Raw genomic sequence first — 19,249 nt, forward strand, 5'->3', positions numbered from 1 at the left:
TGTGTTCGGGTAAGAGATATTCATTTAACTCACGGGATCTATGCGAATGAAGCGGAGAATCCTCATTAAAATTGAGAATAAAAGAGGGAGTGAGGGGAGATTTGTAATAGCCGAAGCCGAAGCTGAAGCTCACCGCTAGGAGATATTATCCACTTTTGTCCGTTGGATATGACCGTTAGTCTCACGGTGTCACGACCCAAAATACATAACTTCAAGCCGTGACTAACATGAATTATGTCATGTAATGTATAAACGAGAAAATCACATAAAAACATTTACGGCAAAAGAATTTCATTTATTTTGTAAGAAAAACGTTTCTTTACTAAAAAGGACATATGTGCCTAGGTAAAAACAAGGAAAGAAACATGAGAGACAAAGTGTACTATTTAGTAAACTAGATTGACGCCCCGGGACACGCTTCCTCTGCGACAACCCACGTCGATCAACGCGCCCTCTCTAGACTCGACGCCTCACGTACCTGAAAAAAAAGGTATAACAGGAATGAGTATAAAATTTATACTCAGTAAGCCACCTACTTGTAAGCTCTTGTCGCACCCTAAACTTAGCAAATGATCACGGACTTCCCTTCGGCTCTAGAACAACTGATATTGGTCTTAGTTCATTAGGGCTTTTCCCCTTGGGACTTGTCCCTTCGGACTTCTTTGGTTCTCAGACCTTTTATTTATACCCCTAGAGTTACTTTTATGCTAACCTGTGTTGGGCTGGTGCCTTGCGAGTGGCTACCTCGGTATGGGTATGAGATTACCTGGGGTCTCGCCTAGGAAGTGAGCTGCAACCCCCTAGTCCCAAGATAATCCCCCTGTATTTAGGAGGGCTACCTCCCCTATTCCATCCAGCTAAACGGTCAATTACGACGTGGGTATCCCGTTTCCCATACTAAGCGGCTATCGAGCAGTCGAGTCCTGATCAGGAACCCGCTGGTCCCCCACGAAGCTATATCACCATCCACACACAAGTAGCCTAAGGGTACTCTAAAGGTATTTCATGTGCTGTGATGGTCTGTTAAACTCATAGGGAAAGATTAAGTCTATTTCTTGGTGACTTGACGCTCTAACCATGAATCTCTGGACTTAATCATAAAAGTGGCCATAGAAATTAGCTGAATTCGTACATAACTAACATCTAACATCATTAAACAATATTCATGCGAGGTAAACATATAAGCTCAACGGGGCGATAACGTCCATCAACTCCCAGAGCACAGATTTCACAAATTCTCATCCTCCTTTCAGCATAGAATATCCATAAACATAATAAGCAGAAACTTTAAACTTAATAACAATACTCAGGCAATTCTCATAGTCATTCACATAATGCATTTTACTTTAATAATCAAATACCTACATACTGTCACGAGAAACTACGCCCTAAGATGATTATACTAGCATGCATGCATTCCAAGCGACTCCTACAAGTATTACTTCTTAAAATCCCGTGCGGTGACTTACCCGGACGACGCGTGTCCTTACGCAGCGTTTTCACACACTTGACGTATCGAAAGGCGGTGACTTTTCCTCAATTTGGTCCTATTTCAATCAGAATGGGTTTAGGATTGGAATCAGGAGGAAAATTGGGAAAACAGAAGTTGAACGGGCCAAAAACAAACTTACACGCGCTTCCACGCGCCAGCCACGCGCCGGGGAGTATTCACTCGCAGGTTCCATGCGCGAGTGTTACGCGCCCAGAGTTTTCTGCAGTCGCGGGTCGCGGGTTCGGTTCGGACGCAGTGGCTCGGGTGGACCGCGGTTTGTCGGTTCGGTTTGGCCCGCCGTGCAGATATCGAGTAGGCCGACGGGCGCGGGTCGAGTTGCGTTGCCAGGGACGCGTGTCGCAAGGAGGCTGGAGCCGCGTTTTCCCAGGCGGCGCTCGACGCGTGTCCGGGGGTGATTGGCGCTCGCAGGTCCTCTGGTTGGTTGACACGTGGCGCGCTGCGCGGCTTCTCTCTCCTCCTAGCAGAAAATCAAGGTTTTCCGATTAGCTTTCCGAGGTCTTTCCATTTTCTATCTTTCGATTCTTAATCCAAACAGAGATGGTTTCTTCAACAAAGTTTTAGATCATCTATCAACCTACGTGCCAATGTTATTTTTTCTTGATTTTTGCTTAGTCATACGATGAGTTTTGAGCGTCGAAAAGAGGTTCGGTAACATCCTTACCGTTCTTGGATAGTTTCTCAGATCTCGTCGTTTCGTCCGTTTTCCTCACCAAGATCAGTGGCGGATCTTCCCTGGATGAAGGTAGTAGACTTAATCATTCTACTCCTAAACAAAGATCTCAGATCTGGAAGGTATAGTTCGAAATCTTACCTTGCGGGTTGTCTTTCTGATCTTGATGAAAGAGGAGAAAATCTCAACGCGAGTTCTTACTTCACTCCAAGAAGGGCTCCAGAGTATAGGTCTTAGTAGGGAATGGATTCCGTCGGCGATTCTCCGATGAAAACTCCCGCAAATCAGTTTTCTCTCTCAAACTTTCTCTCAGTTCTTCTCTCTCACTCTTCTTCTTTTGCAGGAACTCTGAGGAGGACGCTCAAGACCCCTATAATGGGCTGAGGGGCAAAATGTCCATTTTGCCCCTTGGCCGTTTTTTTTTTTAATTTATTATTATTATTTTTTAACGTAACACACGGTTTTAAAACGTATTTATCAAGGAGACGTTTCCACACCTGTAAGGAATGCTTCATTCCTCTCTTTAACCGACGTGGGATCTCACAATCCACCCCTTTGGAAGTCTGGCGTTCTCGCTAGCACACTGCTCAATGTCTAGGTATGGTACTATTTCTAACAACCCAAACTCATGTAAATATTATTTGCTTTGGCCCGTTATATATCGCCAGCAGCCTCATGATTTTAAAACGCATCGGATAAGAAGAGGTTTCCATGCACAATTCACCCTCATAGAAGAGGTTGCCATGTAGGGTACAAAACATCCATTGAGGTGAAGGGAAACGTTTTATCAACACAACAAAGCTCAACCACCTATTTACTCCAATTTAGAAGAATGTCAAATCTGGAATAATATATTTTAATTTTTTCTTTATTAATTTTTTCTTTATTAATTTTTTTTAATATCTCATGTATCAATTTTTTTTTTAATTAAACCATATTTAAATATTATAAAAAATCTCAATATATATATAAAAATTTAAATATATATACATTAGTTATTGTAATATTAGATATAATAAATATTTTTTCTCTTCTTTTATATTTAATACTAAATAGTAGTTTCCATATGAACCATAAATTATAAGCTTCAATTATACAATTAATTAACTAGTGAGTTAAACTATTTAATTAATCAAATTTTAGTTATTAATTATAAGTCACTTCACTAGATCTAGACCTGCAACTTTATATATGCTAGGATAAATTGTGCCCATGAATATAATAATTACAAACAAGTTGATCCTTCATAAATTAATCATAATTACAGCTCCGCCAAAAGATCGTTTTACCCACGTAATTATGTCTTTCTATTTGAAATACCACTGATACTATAATAAACAATTTGTTTATAAGGAGAGGTTTGACACATTGTTCAAGTCTCGAAATTACTTCTATCATATAAAATTATGTTTTCAACTCTTTATTTAGTAAAATTTCCAAACGAGTGGGTTCAACTATCTTATAATTCATTATAGATTAAGATCTCATGCGGTGAAATATTAACTTTTTTAATTAACAAATTTATAAAAAAAGATTAAATATTTTACGATTCAATCTTGCTTTAATTTGTAAAGGACCAACTTACTGAAAAAACTGAAAAAAAAAAAACCAACTTACTTTCTCACCCGTTTCATGCTTTAGAATATTCGTGATCACAACTAATACAATATTCAAAAACACATGACCAACAATGCACAAACCTCATAAGATAAAATCGAATCATAATGAATTATTTATTCACGTATAAGATGGAATCAAATTCACAATTCATAATCACATGAGAAAATAAACCTCAACAAACAAAAATTTGAGTGGCAAAATTGAATGGCACTTCATTAATTTCAAAATCTAGGTCAAATGACATTTGGATTCTGGTAAATAATGATAGTCTAGTTGCTAGTGGAATATATATCGTAAAGAACTTTCAAGAAATAAGTTATTGGGTCTAGACCCGACAGATCTATATATAAATTAGAACATATGTGAGTATATATATATTATATATAAAATTCTACCCGGAGTAGAGTGTTATATGGGCATCTTGTCAAAGAATTCAAACATCCAACTTCTTGATAAAAAATATATAAACCTTGACTAGTTGAATTATACTTAAGTTTCTAGTAAGGGTCGAACCATCTCACTTCAGAATCACTTTAAGGTCGAACCATCTCACTTCAGAATCACTGGAGAACAATTAACGAATCCATACTTTTCAAAATCAAACTCAAACTCCAATTATTTCCAAAATTTTATATATATTATATATAAAATTCTACCGGGGTGTTATATGGGCATCTTGTCAAAGAATTTGAACATCCAACTTCTTGGTAAAAAATATATAAACCTTAACTACTTGAATTATACTTAAGTTTCTAATAAGAGTCGAACCATCTCACTTCAAAGTCATTCGAATCCATACTTTTCAAAATGAAACTCAAACTCCTGTTATTTCCAGAATGTACCAACCATAGTAATAAACTAAGGAACACAAAAGAAAACTTAGAAAAACTAATTCAAAACCCTAAATTTTAACCATTGGAAGAAAGAAAGAACATTCTTATCATGGCAGAATCAAAGTTGACCTCATATATCATCTTTAAAGGGAACAAAGGAGGAGAATAAAATACCTGGATTGGAAGCTGGAAGTAGTAATATAGGCTGAGAAGAATGATTAAGAGAGTATTGTAGCTGCCACAACTTCCAATGTGTATCATTAAAGCTGTGCTGCACAATCAGAGAGTGAAGAAACAATGCTTGACAAAATAGGCGAAGTGCCTTCCAAATAACTCTATAATCAAATTGAATACGAATTGTCAAAAGAATTTAGTTTCAGTAGAAGCGTGAGAATCTAATCTAACTCTATATATGTATATTTATATATTAATATGAATGACATCAACTGACAAATAATCCTGTTAAGGCATAGGACAACAAGATATTCTCATCCAAGCGAATGTTGCCGGATGAATATTAATTGTAGCCTTTGGGTGCCTTTGCCTTATTTGCCACACTTGCCAACTCAGATTCTCATTCAACAAACCAACTAGCAGACTAAACAGAAACCTCAATCGCCTTCTCTTCTTCATCAACCCCAAAAGAATACCACAAAACTCATGATATCAGAAATCACCACAAGCAAACTTGATCAGGATGAAGCTAGTAGTTTATTTACCGAAAAAATGAGTTCTCTGTTGTGCGGGCAATCCCATTTGTCGACGAAAATTATACTTGATGAGTTGAGCCCCAGATTTCATGAAATATGTAGTAGACGGTGGTAGAATCTTCGACTTATCACGGATTTATGTTACACTTGCTCAAGAACAGATCTTCTCTGTCTAGAAATTTCTTCCAGTGAGCTTTGTATTTTGGGATACCCAACTCCAGCCAAGGTTTCAAATAGCCATTATAATGCAATGTTGCAGCCTTTTTTAGGTCTTGGACATTATGCCTGTAGACATGACCTAACCCATATAGAGACCAGGAATCATGAAGGGGGTAGATCATCCCCTGAAAAGTAAGCAAGCTTGCACGCAACACATCAGCATTAGTTGATCCGTCCTGCATCATCAGCTTCTGGTCAATAGATGTTACGAGAGAAAAGGAAGAGTCAGATAAAATGATCGTTCAAAACAACTCAGCTTTCATATTTATCCTTGATCAATCACCAAAAATATTAGAGGCACAGGTTGAAAGACGTTGAGTACGATGCAAGAAACAAAAATTATCAGCAGATATAGCATATAAAAGACATGACAAACATAAAATAGGTTGGGCATTGGCTTAAGTTTGCAATACAAAATATTATAGAATCTTCAATCGAAGATTCATGATCAGGAAAATTAAGATTCATGGGACTTACCTCCTTGACCAAACTACGGAAAGTTTGAGAAAGATCAAGCTCTCGCCACTTCGCCAGATCAATTACATTCAACCCTGACATCCAAGTGCAATCATTTTGATTGTAACCGTTCTCACCCAGAAAACTTTTCAGCTCACCCAACCTCACTTGACAACACTGTGCAGCACCATTAACTTTTCCTCCCATATCAAGGCTCCACAAGTCTGATAAGTCTCGCTGGACAACAACATCATCCTCCAGAACCACAACTTTATCCAGGCTCTTGAATATTTCAGGAAGAAGATAGTGCAAATGTGAAAACATTGAAATGTATTCGGTCCTAGAGTGAGTTAAAGTATGAAAAGAAATACGGAACTCTTGAGGCAAAACGAAAGTCATATTTTCATGATCGTCAAGTTTAAGATGCTCAACATTTAATACTTCAATAGTTGCCTCCTTATAACTATTCCTCGAAAACCAGAGTTTCATGGCAAAGTAATTCTGCCCATCAGTCAATACATGAAAAACCTGGTTTCCACTTTCCTAAAACATGAAGGAGTAGTTATCAGTGTCATTTTGACAAGTAATGCAAATAAACAGGCTAAAAGTACAAATAAACATTTAACTCACTTTTGCATGTGAAACGGTTGAATTGATAACCACTGATGATGCAAGTACATTATTCGAGAATATTATATAATGGTTCAAAGTGGGATCTGCATATTTCTCTGCCAGTGAGAGCTCCAAATTGGTTGAATCAATCCTAAAATATTCAACAGTTAGCTGCATAGACAAGCAATGCAGGCTCTTTGGCATGGTCTGAACAGCTAGTTGGAAGAGAAAGGCACTCTGCTTCATGTGAAAATCGGCTTCATCCTCGGTCATATCAAATAGCTGTCGGAACTTTTTGTCCACATTAGAACACTCCAACGGGAATGATTTAGCTTTGGTTATTGTATCTTCCATCTTCAGTGACTTTTTCTCTATCCTGATTAAGAAAATGGAGACATGGAAAGTTTTCCAAGACAGAAATATGAGGATTTCTTAAACGAAGATTCAATAAACTAAAAGGAAAAGAAAAAAAAAAAGAAGGTGTTATAAAGTGAAGCAACCAGATACATCAGAGGCTAAATTGTTATCCAATATGCTCGTAATTTTTTAGTTTGCATAATATATATGAATTTTCATCTCCTTCAAAATATGTGCAAGCATGTAAGCAGACATGCTATAGCCTTCAGGGAAAAGTAAGCTATTTCAAAATTGAACTTTGTGGTCTATATGTTGAGCCTCTCCTTACGTTTTGAGAGAAAATTATTTTATAAAACTTGAGAGAGAAAATGCATTGAAAACATTTTAAAAAAACATGTAGATGACAATTGCATTAAAATATGTAGGTAAGAGAATGTACAACACTTGGTAGGAGAAAGGTTCGATAACTACTTAGTCCCTTAAAGTAAATTATAATTATAATACATTTCCAAACTAGCAGGCATGAACATGGAAAAGAATGAGCCATACACTTACAAAGTGACATGCAAATGAAAACAAACAAACAAAAACTAATTACGCAGTATTGACATTGGGTGGTTGAGGATGGTTTCCGCATGCAGGCATTATCGACATCACTATGGACAGGCAGGCCCAAGACCTTCTCCCCACTTAAATAGTCGACGACCCTATCAATAGACGAAGAAGCTTGAACCCTTCAATCTTCTGCATCCAAGCTTCCAAATCTTCGATGCTACCAACTTGTTTTTTTCATAGGGAGGTTTTTCCACTTGACAACGAATTCTTAAACCCTCCTCCGTATGGGTCTTTCAACCTTCCTAGTTCTCTTGGCAAGGATCTCTTCAATATCTTTGACATCTCTTTGTTTTAGGTCGATGCATGTATGACGATGGAATTGCAACCATAATTGTTAGGATCGGGATGATACAGCTTTAAGTTACTCACATGGGTTGCTGAATATATTTTCATTCATGTAGGCAACACCACCCTCTAAGAAGTAGCTTCGATCTTCTTGAGAATTTCTATTGGTCCTTCATATTTTGTGATAAGTTTTTTTTTTATCTTTACAGCTATGAAAATCAGGTACGTTCTAATCTTAGCTTGATGGAGACTTGATCTCCAGTTTATAACTCCAGGGGACAATACTTCTTGCCTGCCCACTTTTTCATACGTTCGGAAGCCTTCTCTAAATAAACTCCAAGGGACCAAGTAGTTGTTCTATTTGTCCATCGATTTAAGGGTGATAGTTTGAAGATGTATTCATGGTCATCCAAAAAAACGTATACAAATTTATCTATAACATACTAATAAATCGACCATCTCTATCACTAACAATACTTGATGAGATGCCCCACAATTTAGATGGCATACTTTGATAACTGATCTATGATAATCAAGATGACCTTTTGTCCCCCTACCTTCAAAAGGGTTGAGTTTGTCAAAGCAAGTTAGACCAAGGACACCTTCCCAAGGTCCAGTTAGGACCGACAAAGGTTTGAGGAGTCCCAACACCTCGACCTTTTCGACATGTCTTGTTGGAAAATGAGACAAATCTTGGTATACTGCATAACATTTTCTATTTTTCAACAATAAGTTTCATTCAACCCAGATTTGTCTAGTCTACCTTGCATTGACTAACTCAGCAACAACTTTGGCTGAAGAGTCTTTTTGTACATGTTCTTGGATGATGGCGTGCATTGAACCATTGACTACACTTGCATGGATGTGGGTTAGGACATTGACAACTTGATTGCTCTTTCCCTTCTTATGTTTGAACTTGAAATCAAACCCGGCTAAGGACTTTTCCCATCGAGCTTACCTTGACATCAACTTTGGTTGATCAATGAAATGATAGATAGCACAGTTGTTCATTTTCACAATGAAACACAACCCCAAGAAATATTATCTCCAGACTCCAAGACAATGGACAGAAACCTACATTTCCTTCTAAGAGACAATGTATCTCCTCTCAACGTTGTTCAACTTTTGACTTCCTTAGGTGATGAGGCTTGGATGAGAACACCACCGAAAGCGAAGTCATATGCATCGTCTCTACCTCAAATGGCTTCATCACGTTGACAAATCTGTGGACAGGGCCCCTTGTTGTGGTTGCCTATAACTTTTCAGAGGCACTCTAGCACTTGGCCGACCACAACCATGTGTGGTCTTTCTTCAACAACATTGTTAGTGGGGCGACTCGTCTAGAATATCCTTCGATAAATCATAGTTTTGTCATGGTAGTGGGGGCTTTCTTCCACTCTTGAGTAGTTTTTACCTTATCACTATCCATGTTGATTTGTCACAGTCAATGATATGTTCGAGGAAATTGATACATTGTTGAGCAAAAGCACATTTCTCTTTCTTCGCATATAATTGGTTTTATCGCAACTTCTCGAAGACTAGGCGTAATTGCACCTTGTTTTCCTCCAAAGTGGCATTGTGTACAATTGTCGAGGTAAACAATGACAAATTAATCTAGATGTTCATGAAAAAAACTGGTTCATCAAGGTACAAAATGTAGTTGGGGGATTGGTCAAGCCAAGGCATTACTAGGCATTCAAAAGCCTCATATTTAGTCACATGGGTGATCTTGGGCTCATTGCCCTCAACGATACTTGCTAATTTCCTAATCGCAGGTCCAACTTCATGAAATACTTAGCTCCATGAACATGATTGAACAAGTTGAATATTATCGATAGCCAATACTTACTGCATACTGTCACCTTGTTTGGTGCCCTAGAGTCTATACATAATCGTAAAGTTCCATTGTTCTTCTTTTGGAATGACATCCAGGCTCCATAAGGCACCTTCGTGAGGCAGATGAACCTTCCTTAGTTTGGCAAGCATAGGTGGCGCGGTTTGGTACACATTATTCACGAGGGGTTTAATCCCTAGTAGAAGCTCAATTTCGTGATCAATCCCTTGATGGGAGGGTAACGTGGTTGGTAAGTTGTTAGATATTATGTCAGCATAATTGTGCAAGACTTTCTGGATTTCAACTAAGATAGGTTATGTATTGGTTGTACCATGGACCATCGGTATGGCCATGAGAATCTCTTTAACTACAAGACTGAAATCATTCGTATGCCACTGTACAGTTTGATGTTCATCGAGAACAACGTGGGATTACACTTCACTAGTGGCATTGGAATGATCTTATGTCCTAGGAGGAAGTCCATCCCAAGTACGACGTTGAAGTCGTCTATTCAAACTACCATAGGTCCATCTCTTCCGACCATATTCCCAAATTCAAAGAGACCCTCTTGAAGACCCCTACTAACTTCTTCCATCTTCCCAATGTCTCTTTCTATCTTCAATCTCAGTCTACGGGCTTCTTGGCCGGATATGAAGTTATGAGTCACACTTGAACCGATCAAGGTGTTATTACTTGACTGAGAATTGATTACTACATCAACCCTTCTGAAACACTTCTTTTGGTTCGACTTTTTTTCTTTTTTTTTTTGTATGGCCGACCGGTACTTCAACACTCCAATTTTTATGGTGTCGTCCTCTTCCTTCTCTACTGCAGTGTCAACCTTAAGGTCATTACAGCCTTATACCAAGGCCTGAAGGGCTGTAAGGACAACTCGGTGATGGCACGCGTAAAGTCTATGGGGCGGCCATGTTTGATAGTTCCATGGGGGATAAGACCCTTGAGATGGGCAACGTTTATTCGTTCCCCCATTTGGTCTATCAATTCCTCTGTTCGTATCCTTGTTCGTATCCTCGTTCCTCTGACCCATAGCCTTGATAGATTTGCTCTCAATATTCTAAAGTGGTGTATGTTTCTTTTGATAGCTTGATTGCTACCATAATCTAAGAGACTCTTTGTGGCAGCCAATTAAGTGACAAGATCTTGAACTTTTTGTTCATATAATGTTCTTGCCCATGGTTGTAATCCATCAACAAAGCACAATATCTTGTCCTTTTTATATATATCTAGGATATCCAGCACCATAGTCAAGAATTTCTTGCCATAATCCCTTATACCCCCAATGTGTTTCAGTTCATGCAGTTTTCGCCTAGCTATAATTCCAACATTTTCTGGGAAAAACTCAATCCTTCACTTAAGGTGTTTCAGTTCATGCAGTTTTGGCCTAGCTATAATTTCAACATTTTCTGGGAAAAACTCAATCCTTCACTTAAGGTAACTTTCAGCTCTTCTGAACAAGTCCCTGAAGCCTTAGAAGTACTACTCAACATCAAAGATTAAATTTCTTAGTTCCTCAACATCACAGTTCCTTTGAAAGCCCCATGTTCTGCAATCTTCAACTTATTGAGTTTGACATGAGCTTGACCCAGGGTATGATCTCTGCAACCTCCATGGTCACATTCACTCGAGTATTCATCTCAACCATCTCTATTTTGATGGCATCTATGGCCGCTCTAAAGCCTTAAGTCAATTTGTTGAACAGTTTTAACATGGGGCCTTAAGTCAACTTGAGGAACACTTAGGTAACTTTCAGCTCTTCTGAACAAGTCCCTGAAGCCTTAGAAGTACTACTCAACATCAAAGATTAAATTTCTTAGTTCCTCAAAGTCACAGTTCCTTTGGAAGCCCCATGTTCTGCAATCTTCAACTTATTGAGCTTGACCTACGGTATGATCTCTACAACCTCCATGGTCACATTCACTCGAGTATTCATCTCGACCATCTCTACTTTGATGGCATCTATGGCTGCTCTAAAGCCTTAAGTCAATTTGTTGAACAGTTTTAACACGGTCTTGTTCGAACAATCTAGCTCTTTCACACATTCTTCTATGTGTGCAACAGAACTCCTGGAGCCATCTCCACGCTTGAAGCTAGTAGGTCATGTAGTTTTATCTTCATGAAATGAGAAGGAATCAAAGGTTAACGATAAACTACACTCGGCAAACTCAATTAGATACCAAAAATTGTTTACTGTAAAGCCAGACTATAGTCGTAATTAACAAGTATTAGCAAATAATAAAAGAAATAGACTTCCCTTGCTAATGAAAACTAGCATTGACTTCTTTTTATTTATTCAAGCTTTTCTGGATAAGAGAGGCTCAGGCTAGTTTTCTTTGGATAAAAGAGTTTTAATTTGGCTAAAATTCCATTTCTTCTATTGGTGTTCACTTTATAAATCTCTCAGCCGTTCAAATTCCTTTGTAATTAAGGTGGTCCATCTTGAATGCAAGGGTAAGTTTCAAGGTTGTGGGCTTTCTTCTTTATCATGTGTAATTTTTGTTTCTTTTCGCTCTGCTCTCTCTAGTCTGTTTTACTTATATCCCGTTCCTTTTCAAAAATTAACAGAGGATGGGGTGGTGCATGCAATTTCCTCTTCAGAGGAATTTTAGGTTTGGATGCAACGTAACTTTTCACTTTTCATCAATAAAATCATAAACACTACCACAACTTACTGTAGTGGAAGGTCAAGATCTGTGGTTGATTCACTCAAGACACGTTCCAGCTCTTGAATATTTTGCTTCATTTCTTGAGTCAACTTGCCTTGGTCCGGAAGTTTTGCAATGCTAGGATAGTATGCTCGCGCAACAAAAAGCTGATCTTTCAATTTCTTTACCATAGAGTCTTTAATAACTTCTCTATTTTCCTGTTGCCAAATACAATAGCTCCCAAACTTCCACTCACACGGTTTTCCATTTTCGTCCATGGAAGTCATATGTGGGTCAGGTTGAACTCTACCACCAACTTTGGTAATCTGAAAAGGCATACAAAAATTAACCACAAAATCCAATTGAAATCCAGAAGCAGTATATAAGTTCCATAACAGACTAACACATCCATACATTTTCATGGGTATGCGTTGGTAGGGCATCAACTTTTGGAGGCTGTAAACCTGTAGATTTTTTAAACAATAAGATTTAAGTAACAGTTATGCCACACAAGAAATATTATTGTCTAAATACTTGCATGAAAGAATTCACTCCACCAAACCTTTTGCTTCCTGATTCTCATGTATGAAATCTTTAATGTACTTCTTAGGTTCAGTGGCATGTTTCTGAAATGCGTCCTGACAATATGACCAAAGGCAACTCAAAGCAATCACCCTAGCACTATCTTTAAATGCCAAAATGACGACTCTTTATCATAATAATTTATCTTAAACATCAATTGCATAAGAGAATATAAAAGCACGTACATCAAAATGCCAATCTATTATTAATCTTTAAGATTGAGATAAATATTAAGAAAGAATAATACCAACAAGTGAATGCATAGCACACACATATTAATGTGGATGTATGTATGAACAATACATACACTGAAGTAGGACAACACCAGCTTCATGAAAAAAATAAGAAAAATAAATAACTAAATATGACAACTGAAACCCAAGTCTGCTGCTACTATCTGTTATTTTATTGGTGAATGATATAGTGTATATTGTTGGTTTACATAAAACTGGTGTCAATTAACCAGTTGGGTAAAAAAATCTAAGAAGTGAACACTACAATCTACCAACCATGCATATATCAGTAACTGATTATATGCTTTCAGGTGGAATGTGGCTCTTCCTATGAATATGAGAGCTTCGAGTATCCTGGCAGGGGAACCTTCGAAGAGAGAAACATCTGCTCTTTCAATGAAAGATACTCTCCCTTCTGTAGATAAGGTTATCTCTCATGCTGTATCTTGGCATACATACATTTACAAGTTATAGCTTGAACTATCTTTTTAATAATTCATCATACCAATGAAATATTCCTGATTCCTAAAAAAAGTATAAATCAACCAAAAATTAACTTACCCAAATGATTAAAGTAGATACAAAATTTCATCAAAATGATAACAAATATCAGAAGAGTTAGAGACGGTTTTCACACAGAAACTCATCAGTTGTATCCAAACAGGATTCAGGTCTGCATGACCAAAATTTTCAAAGTCGTTGACTGTTTCATAAGTTCCCTTCAGACTATCAAAAGAATTAAGTCCTCACATTCACTTTAGACTATCAAAAGGAGTAAGTTCTCACATTCCCTTCAGTCTATCAAAAGGTCTAATTTTTCACCTTAAGATGGTTAGTAAATGTGATCTTCTACTTGGTGCATTAGCTGTATAATTGGATCCAAGTGTTTTAAAACTTTCTAATTTTTTTTTTGCTGGTATCAAGTTTTTTCTTTCTTTTTGTTTTTGTCTTTTTAAAGAGAAAATGGTTCGTTGGGATCTGAATAATAAGAACAAAACACCGAAATTATATTACAATGTAAAGAGAAACTACATAAATTATAAACTTTTGGCTCTCTCTCTTCCACAAAAGACTTCCTCGAAATTCTGCCTACTCCCAAACTCCATATCTCTCTCTAATTGCACCCCATCAACCTGTCCAGGTATTTACAGATATGCCACTCCATAAACTTCCTAATATAGCCTCCTAATATTACACTGCCCTGGTCAGCCGACCTTGTCCACACTCATAGTAATATGTCTAACTTCTTTTCTTTCTCATTTTTTCAAAAAAGTTAATTTCGGACTTCTCTGCCTATACAGTCCTTATAAGTCAAAGACTTTCCAGAAGAACCCCAAAAGAAAACGATCTCACCAAAGAAAATTGGCCCCAAGTCAAGAAAAGAAAATTAGTGGTTGCCACACATAACGTAACTTTTCAAAAAAAAAACAATCATCCCTAAGCCAAACCTCTAAACTCTTTCTCCCGCACGTGTTTTAGCTTTCCATCTCTGACACCCTCTTCTTAGCAACTTCTTCGTTGTCTACTCTTGCAATTCTGGCAATGTGTTCACGAGTCTCTTGTAGCCTTCCATTGGAAACTTCAAGGTCCCTCTCCATTTACACATAGGTTTGCAATTTCCTCCTCCAGCTTCTCCTCAACCTACTGTCCTAGTTCTTTTCTCTACCTTTTCCCTTCTCTAATATTCTTCACAAAACTTCCAAATTCAGAGGATTCCACACCAATCTCACCTTCTTTTTCTCCCCTTTGGCAATACCACCACCTTCAATTGGTGGCTGTTCCTACAATAAACCTATCCCCCGTATTGCTGAATGGGCGATAGATAAAGCCAAGGAGCTCCTGCAGCTTATCTTCTGTGTTGATGCCCGCGTGACTAAGTTTCCAAATAAAGAACTCTACTCACTTTGGGCTTTTTCCTGTCCATATATGACTAAAAATTGTTGGCGATGACTTCAGATGATGAGGTAAGTTTAGCACCTAGTGATTTATACAAAAAGTACCCGTCTTTTTCCAAATGTTATCCCCAAAAGTCGGCCCTGTCAGTTGGTGAAAAAAAAGTGAGGCGAACCCACTCATCAATTTCATCTTCTTTGAAATTTCTCCTCAATCGGGGATTGGGAGTTCTAGATTCAGCATTCCAAAAGGTGGCAATGGAGTTAATGTGAAGAGGTTGGGGAATTCATAATTAAGTGCTTGCCTCCCAATCCAAAAGTCCTTATAGAAGAGAGTTTTAAACCCCCCATTCAACTTGTTCAAATATGGCTATAAATCAATTTCTTCTCTTTGTCAATGCATTTCCAAGGGCCCTTTGATAGTTCAATAGATTTTGTGCCCGATTTGAAATCTAGGTGACATGCCATATTTAACATGATCAATTTCCTCCAGACAGACTACTTAGATGTAGAACTGCCATATCCATTTTGCCAAGAGGGATTGTTTCTTCAACAAGTGGATATTTGAATTAGGTTATAACTACAAAACAAATTAGAAGTAGACCAAGTAGAAGCAAATAAAGTAACCAATTCCCAAAAAAAACTCCCAGCTGGATTCTTGATTGTGAAAAAGATATCAAATTTCTTTTGAACCAAAGGCTCCAAAGGATTGCAAATGCTTGTTCGACTAATGATTGGTTTCTTTGATTCAGCTAGTGTTTTATGGTTTGCTTGCCACCATCTAGTCAAACTCACCTTCGCTTGCAATCGCCTGATATCTTCTGAATCGGTTGACACCATGTTGATCTAATCTGATTCAACCTGTCATTTTCCACATCCGATGATCCTTTTTCTGCTTCAACCAAACTCGATTAGCCTTCATCCTCTATCTTATGTTCTTTTATCTCATTCATTGCTCTTATTTGATTATTTATTTCTTTAAAATGGATTCTTCCATTCATCTTTAAATCATAAGAGTTCCAAATGCCTTCAAGTCCATCTTCACAACTTTGCCAACAACATTTGCTTATTCTACAATATGTTTTACTAGAGTCAATTGCTGCACCTTCAACAATAATATCTCTAAATCAGGGCTTGTGGCCAAAATTGATGATCTAATACCAAACTGCTAGGATCCAAATTATAAGAATTATAGGAATTAATCAAGTTCTTGCCTTTTCAAACCAATGGTGGAACAGATTGGAGTTCTCATCCCCAGCAACAAGTCATTTAAGGCCCCAACAAGATGTTAATGTGGTTCTCATCCCAATTAATAAATCACCACTCCATTCTCTTTCCCTCTTGTTGAATAACCAATGGAATCAAAAGCTCTCTTTCCACTCCCTTTCACTTGTAGATGCCTCAGACCCCTTACCAACAAAATTAAGGTCGTCTAAGTTCATGGCAGCAAAGCAACTGGATAATATTTCCTTCGGTTGTTACATCAAAACCCAAGAAAGTTCAGAATACTGTTGTTGGCAAAGTTGCGAAGATGGACTTTCTAGGAATTTGGATTTCAGCTGTGAACTACATCAAGATTCCCATTTTCTTTTCAACCTTGAGCTCACTGGCCATTTGAACAAGAAGTTTCTAGAGAGAGAAAAAAAAGGTATACAATGAGCTGTCACGACGGACAACAAATACCCCATAAGTGGTTGAAGAAAGCACAATACAGATAAAGGGAATCAAGAATTCATCTGTTGGTCCAAATAGCATGAGCAAAAAAAATTAAGGTACAATAAATGATGGAGAAGTAGAACCATTCCATAAGAAATGGCCTCTTATGTGAAGCCATATGAATCGTGTTCTAAATGCCTGTACTTTTTAAAAATCTAATGCTATCAAGTCCCTTCCCTAAACCTCCAATTCTGTCAGTTTCATTGTCTCTGAAAGATTCAAAGCGTTGAAGGGAAAATGGAAGAGGACAAGTCAACAAACCAAGGAATTAACTTTAGAGAAGGCAAGAGTCAGAGTATCAAACGGCAGATTAAACAGAGAAAATAAAAATTCTGCAAAATAAAAGGCCTTTGTCGGATAGGAACTTCGATTTCAGGTGGGCTGATAAGTTGCACAATTATTCACAAGTTCAATTGTGCTAGACTCATATATTACATGCATTTTCATGAAAGAATTTTCAAAGACCTATCCCCAAATAATTGGCACAACATATTCATGTAAAGGTCAACGTATCCACAACTGGTCAATAACAAATAAATACATTACAAGAATTGACCAAGCACTATCTACTGCTGATACAAAGGAAAGCAAAAAAACACTAATATGCGAAGAGAACTAAGAGAATATCATACCTTGGGAAGAGTTGGTCCAAATTTTCTGATGACTTCATCTACATGATTAGGTTGAAACCCCTGTCATAAAAAACGTTCATGAAACTAAAATAACGGGACAATCAAAGTAACCTTCACAATGGAGAAGGATCTAATCCATTCAGATCTTTTTCTTCGCATATTGAACCAACTAAAATCAATTTTCAGAACATTTTCTTCCCTTACCATAAATATACAGAACGGTACCCGTAATAGAGAAATTTAGAACACCAATGTAATTTCTTTATAATGAGTTTTAAAAAACAAATGTCGCAGCAACAAATATTAGTCCTTACTGGTTTTGAATTTTGCGAGTCAAATCCGTATCCTGCAGAAGCACAGAAATGGTGTTAGGAAAATACTTATCTTAAATAAACATATGTACTAGTGGAAAAGAATCTCTTCTAAGGAGAAACTGAGGAGGGGAAATGTTGACAAGCCTGACTATGTTGGGAATATCAATAGGGACATTGGCGCAAAAGAGAACAGGCAGATGAAAGATTATAGTAAAGGGAAAAGGCCTGAATTGCTTCTTATCCTAATTCACGCGGCATTTGTCGAAGGAAATCCCAGAAAGAATCAGAATGGAGGGAGAAGGAGACACTTAAACAAGAAAATGACGAAAGAAACAAGAAAATCGATTCGAAACATCATCGAATTTCAAATAGAACGAGCCAAATAAAGGGTGAAACCGATGGGGGACGCGAGATCTAGCAGAGCGTTAAACAAAGAGAACAGAGAGTGTACAACAGTAAAAGCTCGAACAGATCCGATCAAGAAACGTCAGATTCAGCACAGCTAAGGACTAATTCGATTAAAACAAAAAGAGAAGAGCAAACAAGTTACCCGGAGAGTGAAATCCATTGTAGAGACCAAGCAAAAACACAAGAGGCACAAGCATTGAGAGGATAACGAGGCCAAGAACTCCGATCACGAGTCCTCTCCATCGTCTTTTCGCCGGAAATCCATAAGCAGAACCCCCGCTCCCTACACCGCCGCCGCCCTTCATCTCCGCCACACTATCCTCTCTCCACTATTGATCGATAATGTATAATCTTCCTCTTCCCAAATCCCTCCCCCCTCCACCTTCTGCGATTATCCTATTCTTACCGAAGTGATTACAAGGGCAGGGAAAAGAATCTCCAATAGAGTTCAAGCAGAGTTGTAATTTATACAGATCAGGAAACAAGAACTGTACATCAAAACTCTATGATATACGACGCTTTTCTCCAGTAATCCGAAGAATTAACCGTTCTTGTCGTTGAACTTAGAATCCCCACTGGTTTTCGTTTTCATTTCTCCCGTTCCATCGCTCACTGCAACGGATCAGATACGAATTCCTCGAAGTGCGTTCGGAGAGATTTGGTGCGTGAAAGTACGAGCAGTGGCGAGTGGGAAGAACATGAACCTGTGATGGATTTGGGTGTTTTTCTTTTCTTTTAATTTATTGTTAAATTATATATATATATATATATATATATATATATATATTTATTTATTTATTTATTTATTTTTTATTATTATTATTATTATTTCCCCCTAAAATTTTAGTGTCGAATGTAAAATGTGTAATAAATCTATATTTAATTAAATTATTTATATTTTCGACATTTTTTTAGATTTAAAAATACACAAAAAATCATTAAAAAAAAATTACAAATTTAAAATATACGTCATTACAAATTTAAAAGTACACGGACTAAATTAATACAAAATATAATTTATATATTAAATTATTATTTTCACGAAATCAAATATTACCACTATATTTTATAGACTAAATTAATTT

The 19,249-nt window shown here is 37.4% G+C and overlaps 1 protein-coding gene and 1 long non-coding RNA gene across 2 annotated transcripts; both read right to left on the reverse strand.

Moving 5' to 3' along the window:
- Positions 1–273: 273 nt before the first annotated feature.
- On the reverse strand, positions 274–2,530 carry LOC111453006. Its single transcript, XR_002712198.1, has 4 exons — positions 2,325–2,530; positions 2,175–2,245; positions 1,632–1,970; positions 274–1,547 (listed from the first exon to the last, which is right to left on the reverse strand). It is a non-coding gene; the product is annotated as an uncharacterized LOC111453006 (long non-coding RNA).
- A 2,407-nt stretch (positions 2,531–4,937) lies between these two features.
- On the reverse strand, positions 4,938–18,885 carry LOC111453787 (probable galacturonosyltransferase 7). Its single transcript, XM_023095018.1, has 9 exons — positions 18,307–18,885; positions 17,757–17,788; positions 17,443–17,502; positions 12,950–13,025; positions 12,802–12,851; positions 12,415–12,713; positions 6,652–7,009; positions 6,043–6,564; positions 4,938–5,741 (listed from the first exon to the last, which is right to left on the reverse strand). Exons 1-9 carry the CDS (start codon positions 18,467–18,469, stop codon positions 5,475–5,477), a joined length of 1,827 nt encoding a protein of 608 aa, XP_022950786.1. The 5' UTR covers positions 18,470–18,885; the 3' UTR covers positions 4,938–5,474.
- Positions 18,886–19,249: the final 364 nt, after the last annotated feature.

The sequence above is a fragment of the Cucurbita moschata genome, unplaced genomic scaffold, assembly GCF_002738365.1.
Source record: "Cucurbita moschata cultivar Rifu unplaced genomic scaffold, Cmos_1.0 Cmo_Scf00015, whole genome shotgun sequence".
NCBI lineage: Eukaryota > Viridiplantae > Streptophyta > Magnoliopsida > Cucurbitales > Cucurbitaceae > Cucurbita > Cucurbita moschata.

Coding starts and splice junctions, on each gene's coding strand:
- LOC111453787 (XM_023095018.1), bottom strand. CDS start 18,469: ATGAAGGGCGGCGGCGGTGTAGGGAGCGGGGGTTCTGCTTATGGATTT. Junction 13,026..17,442: donor TTGGACCAACTCTTCCCAAG/GTATGATATTCT, acceptor TCATATTGTCAG/GACGCATTTCAGAAACATGC. Junction 12,852..12,949: donor TGAGAATCAGGAAGCAAAAG/GTTTGGTGGAGT, acceptor AAAAATCTACAG/GTTTACAGCCTCCAAAAGTT.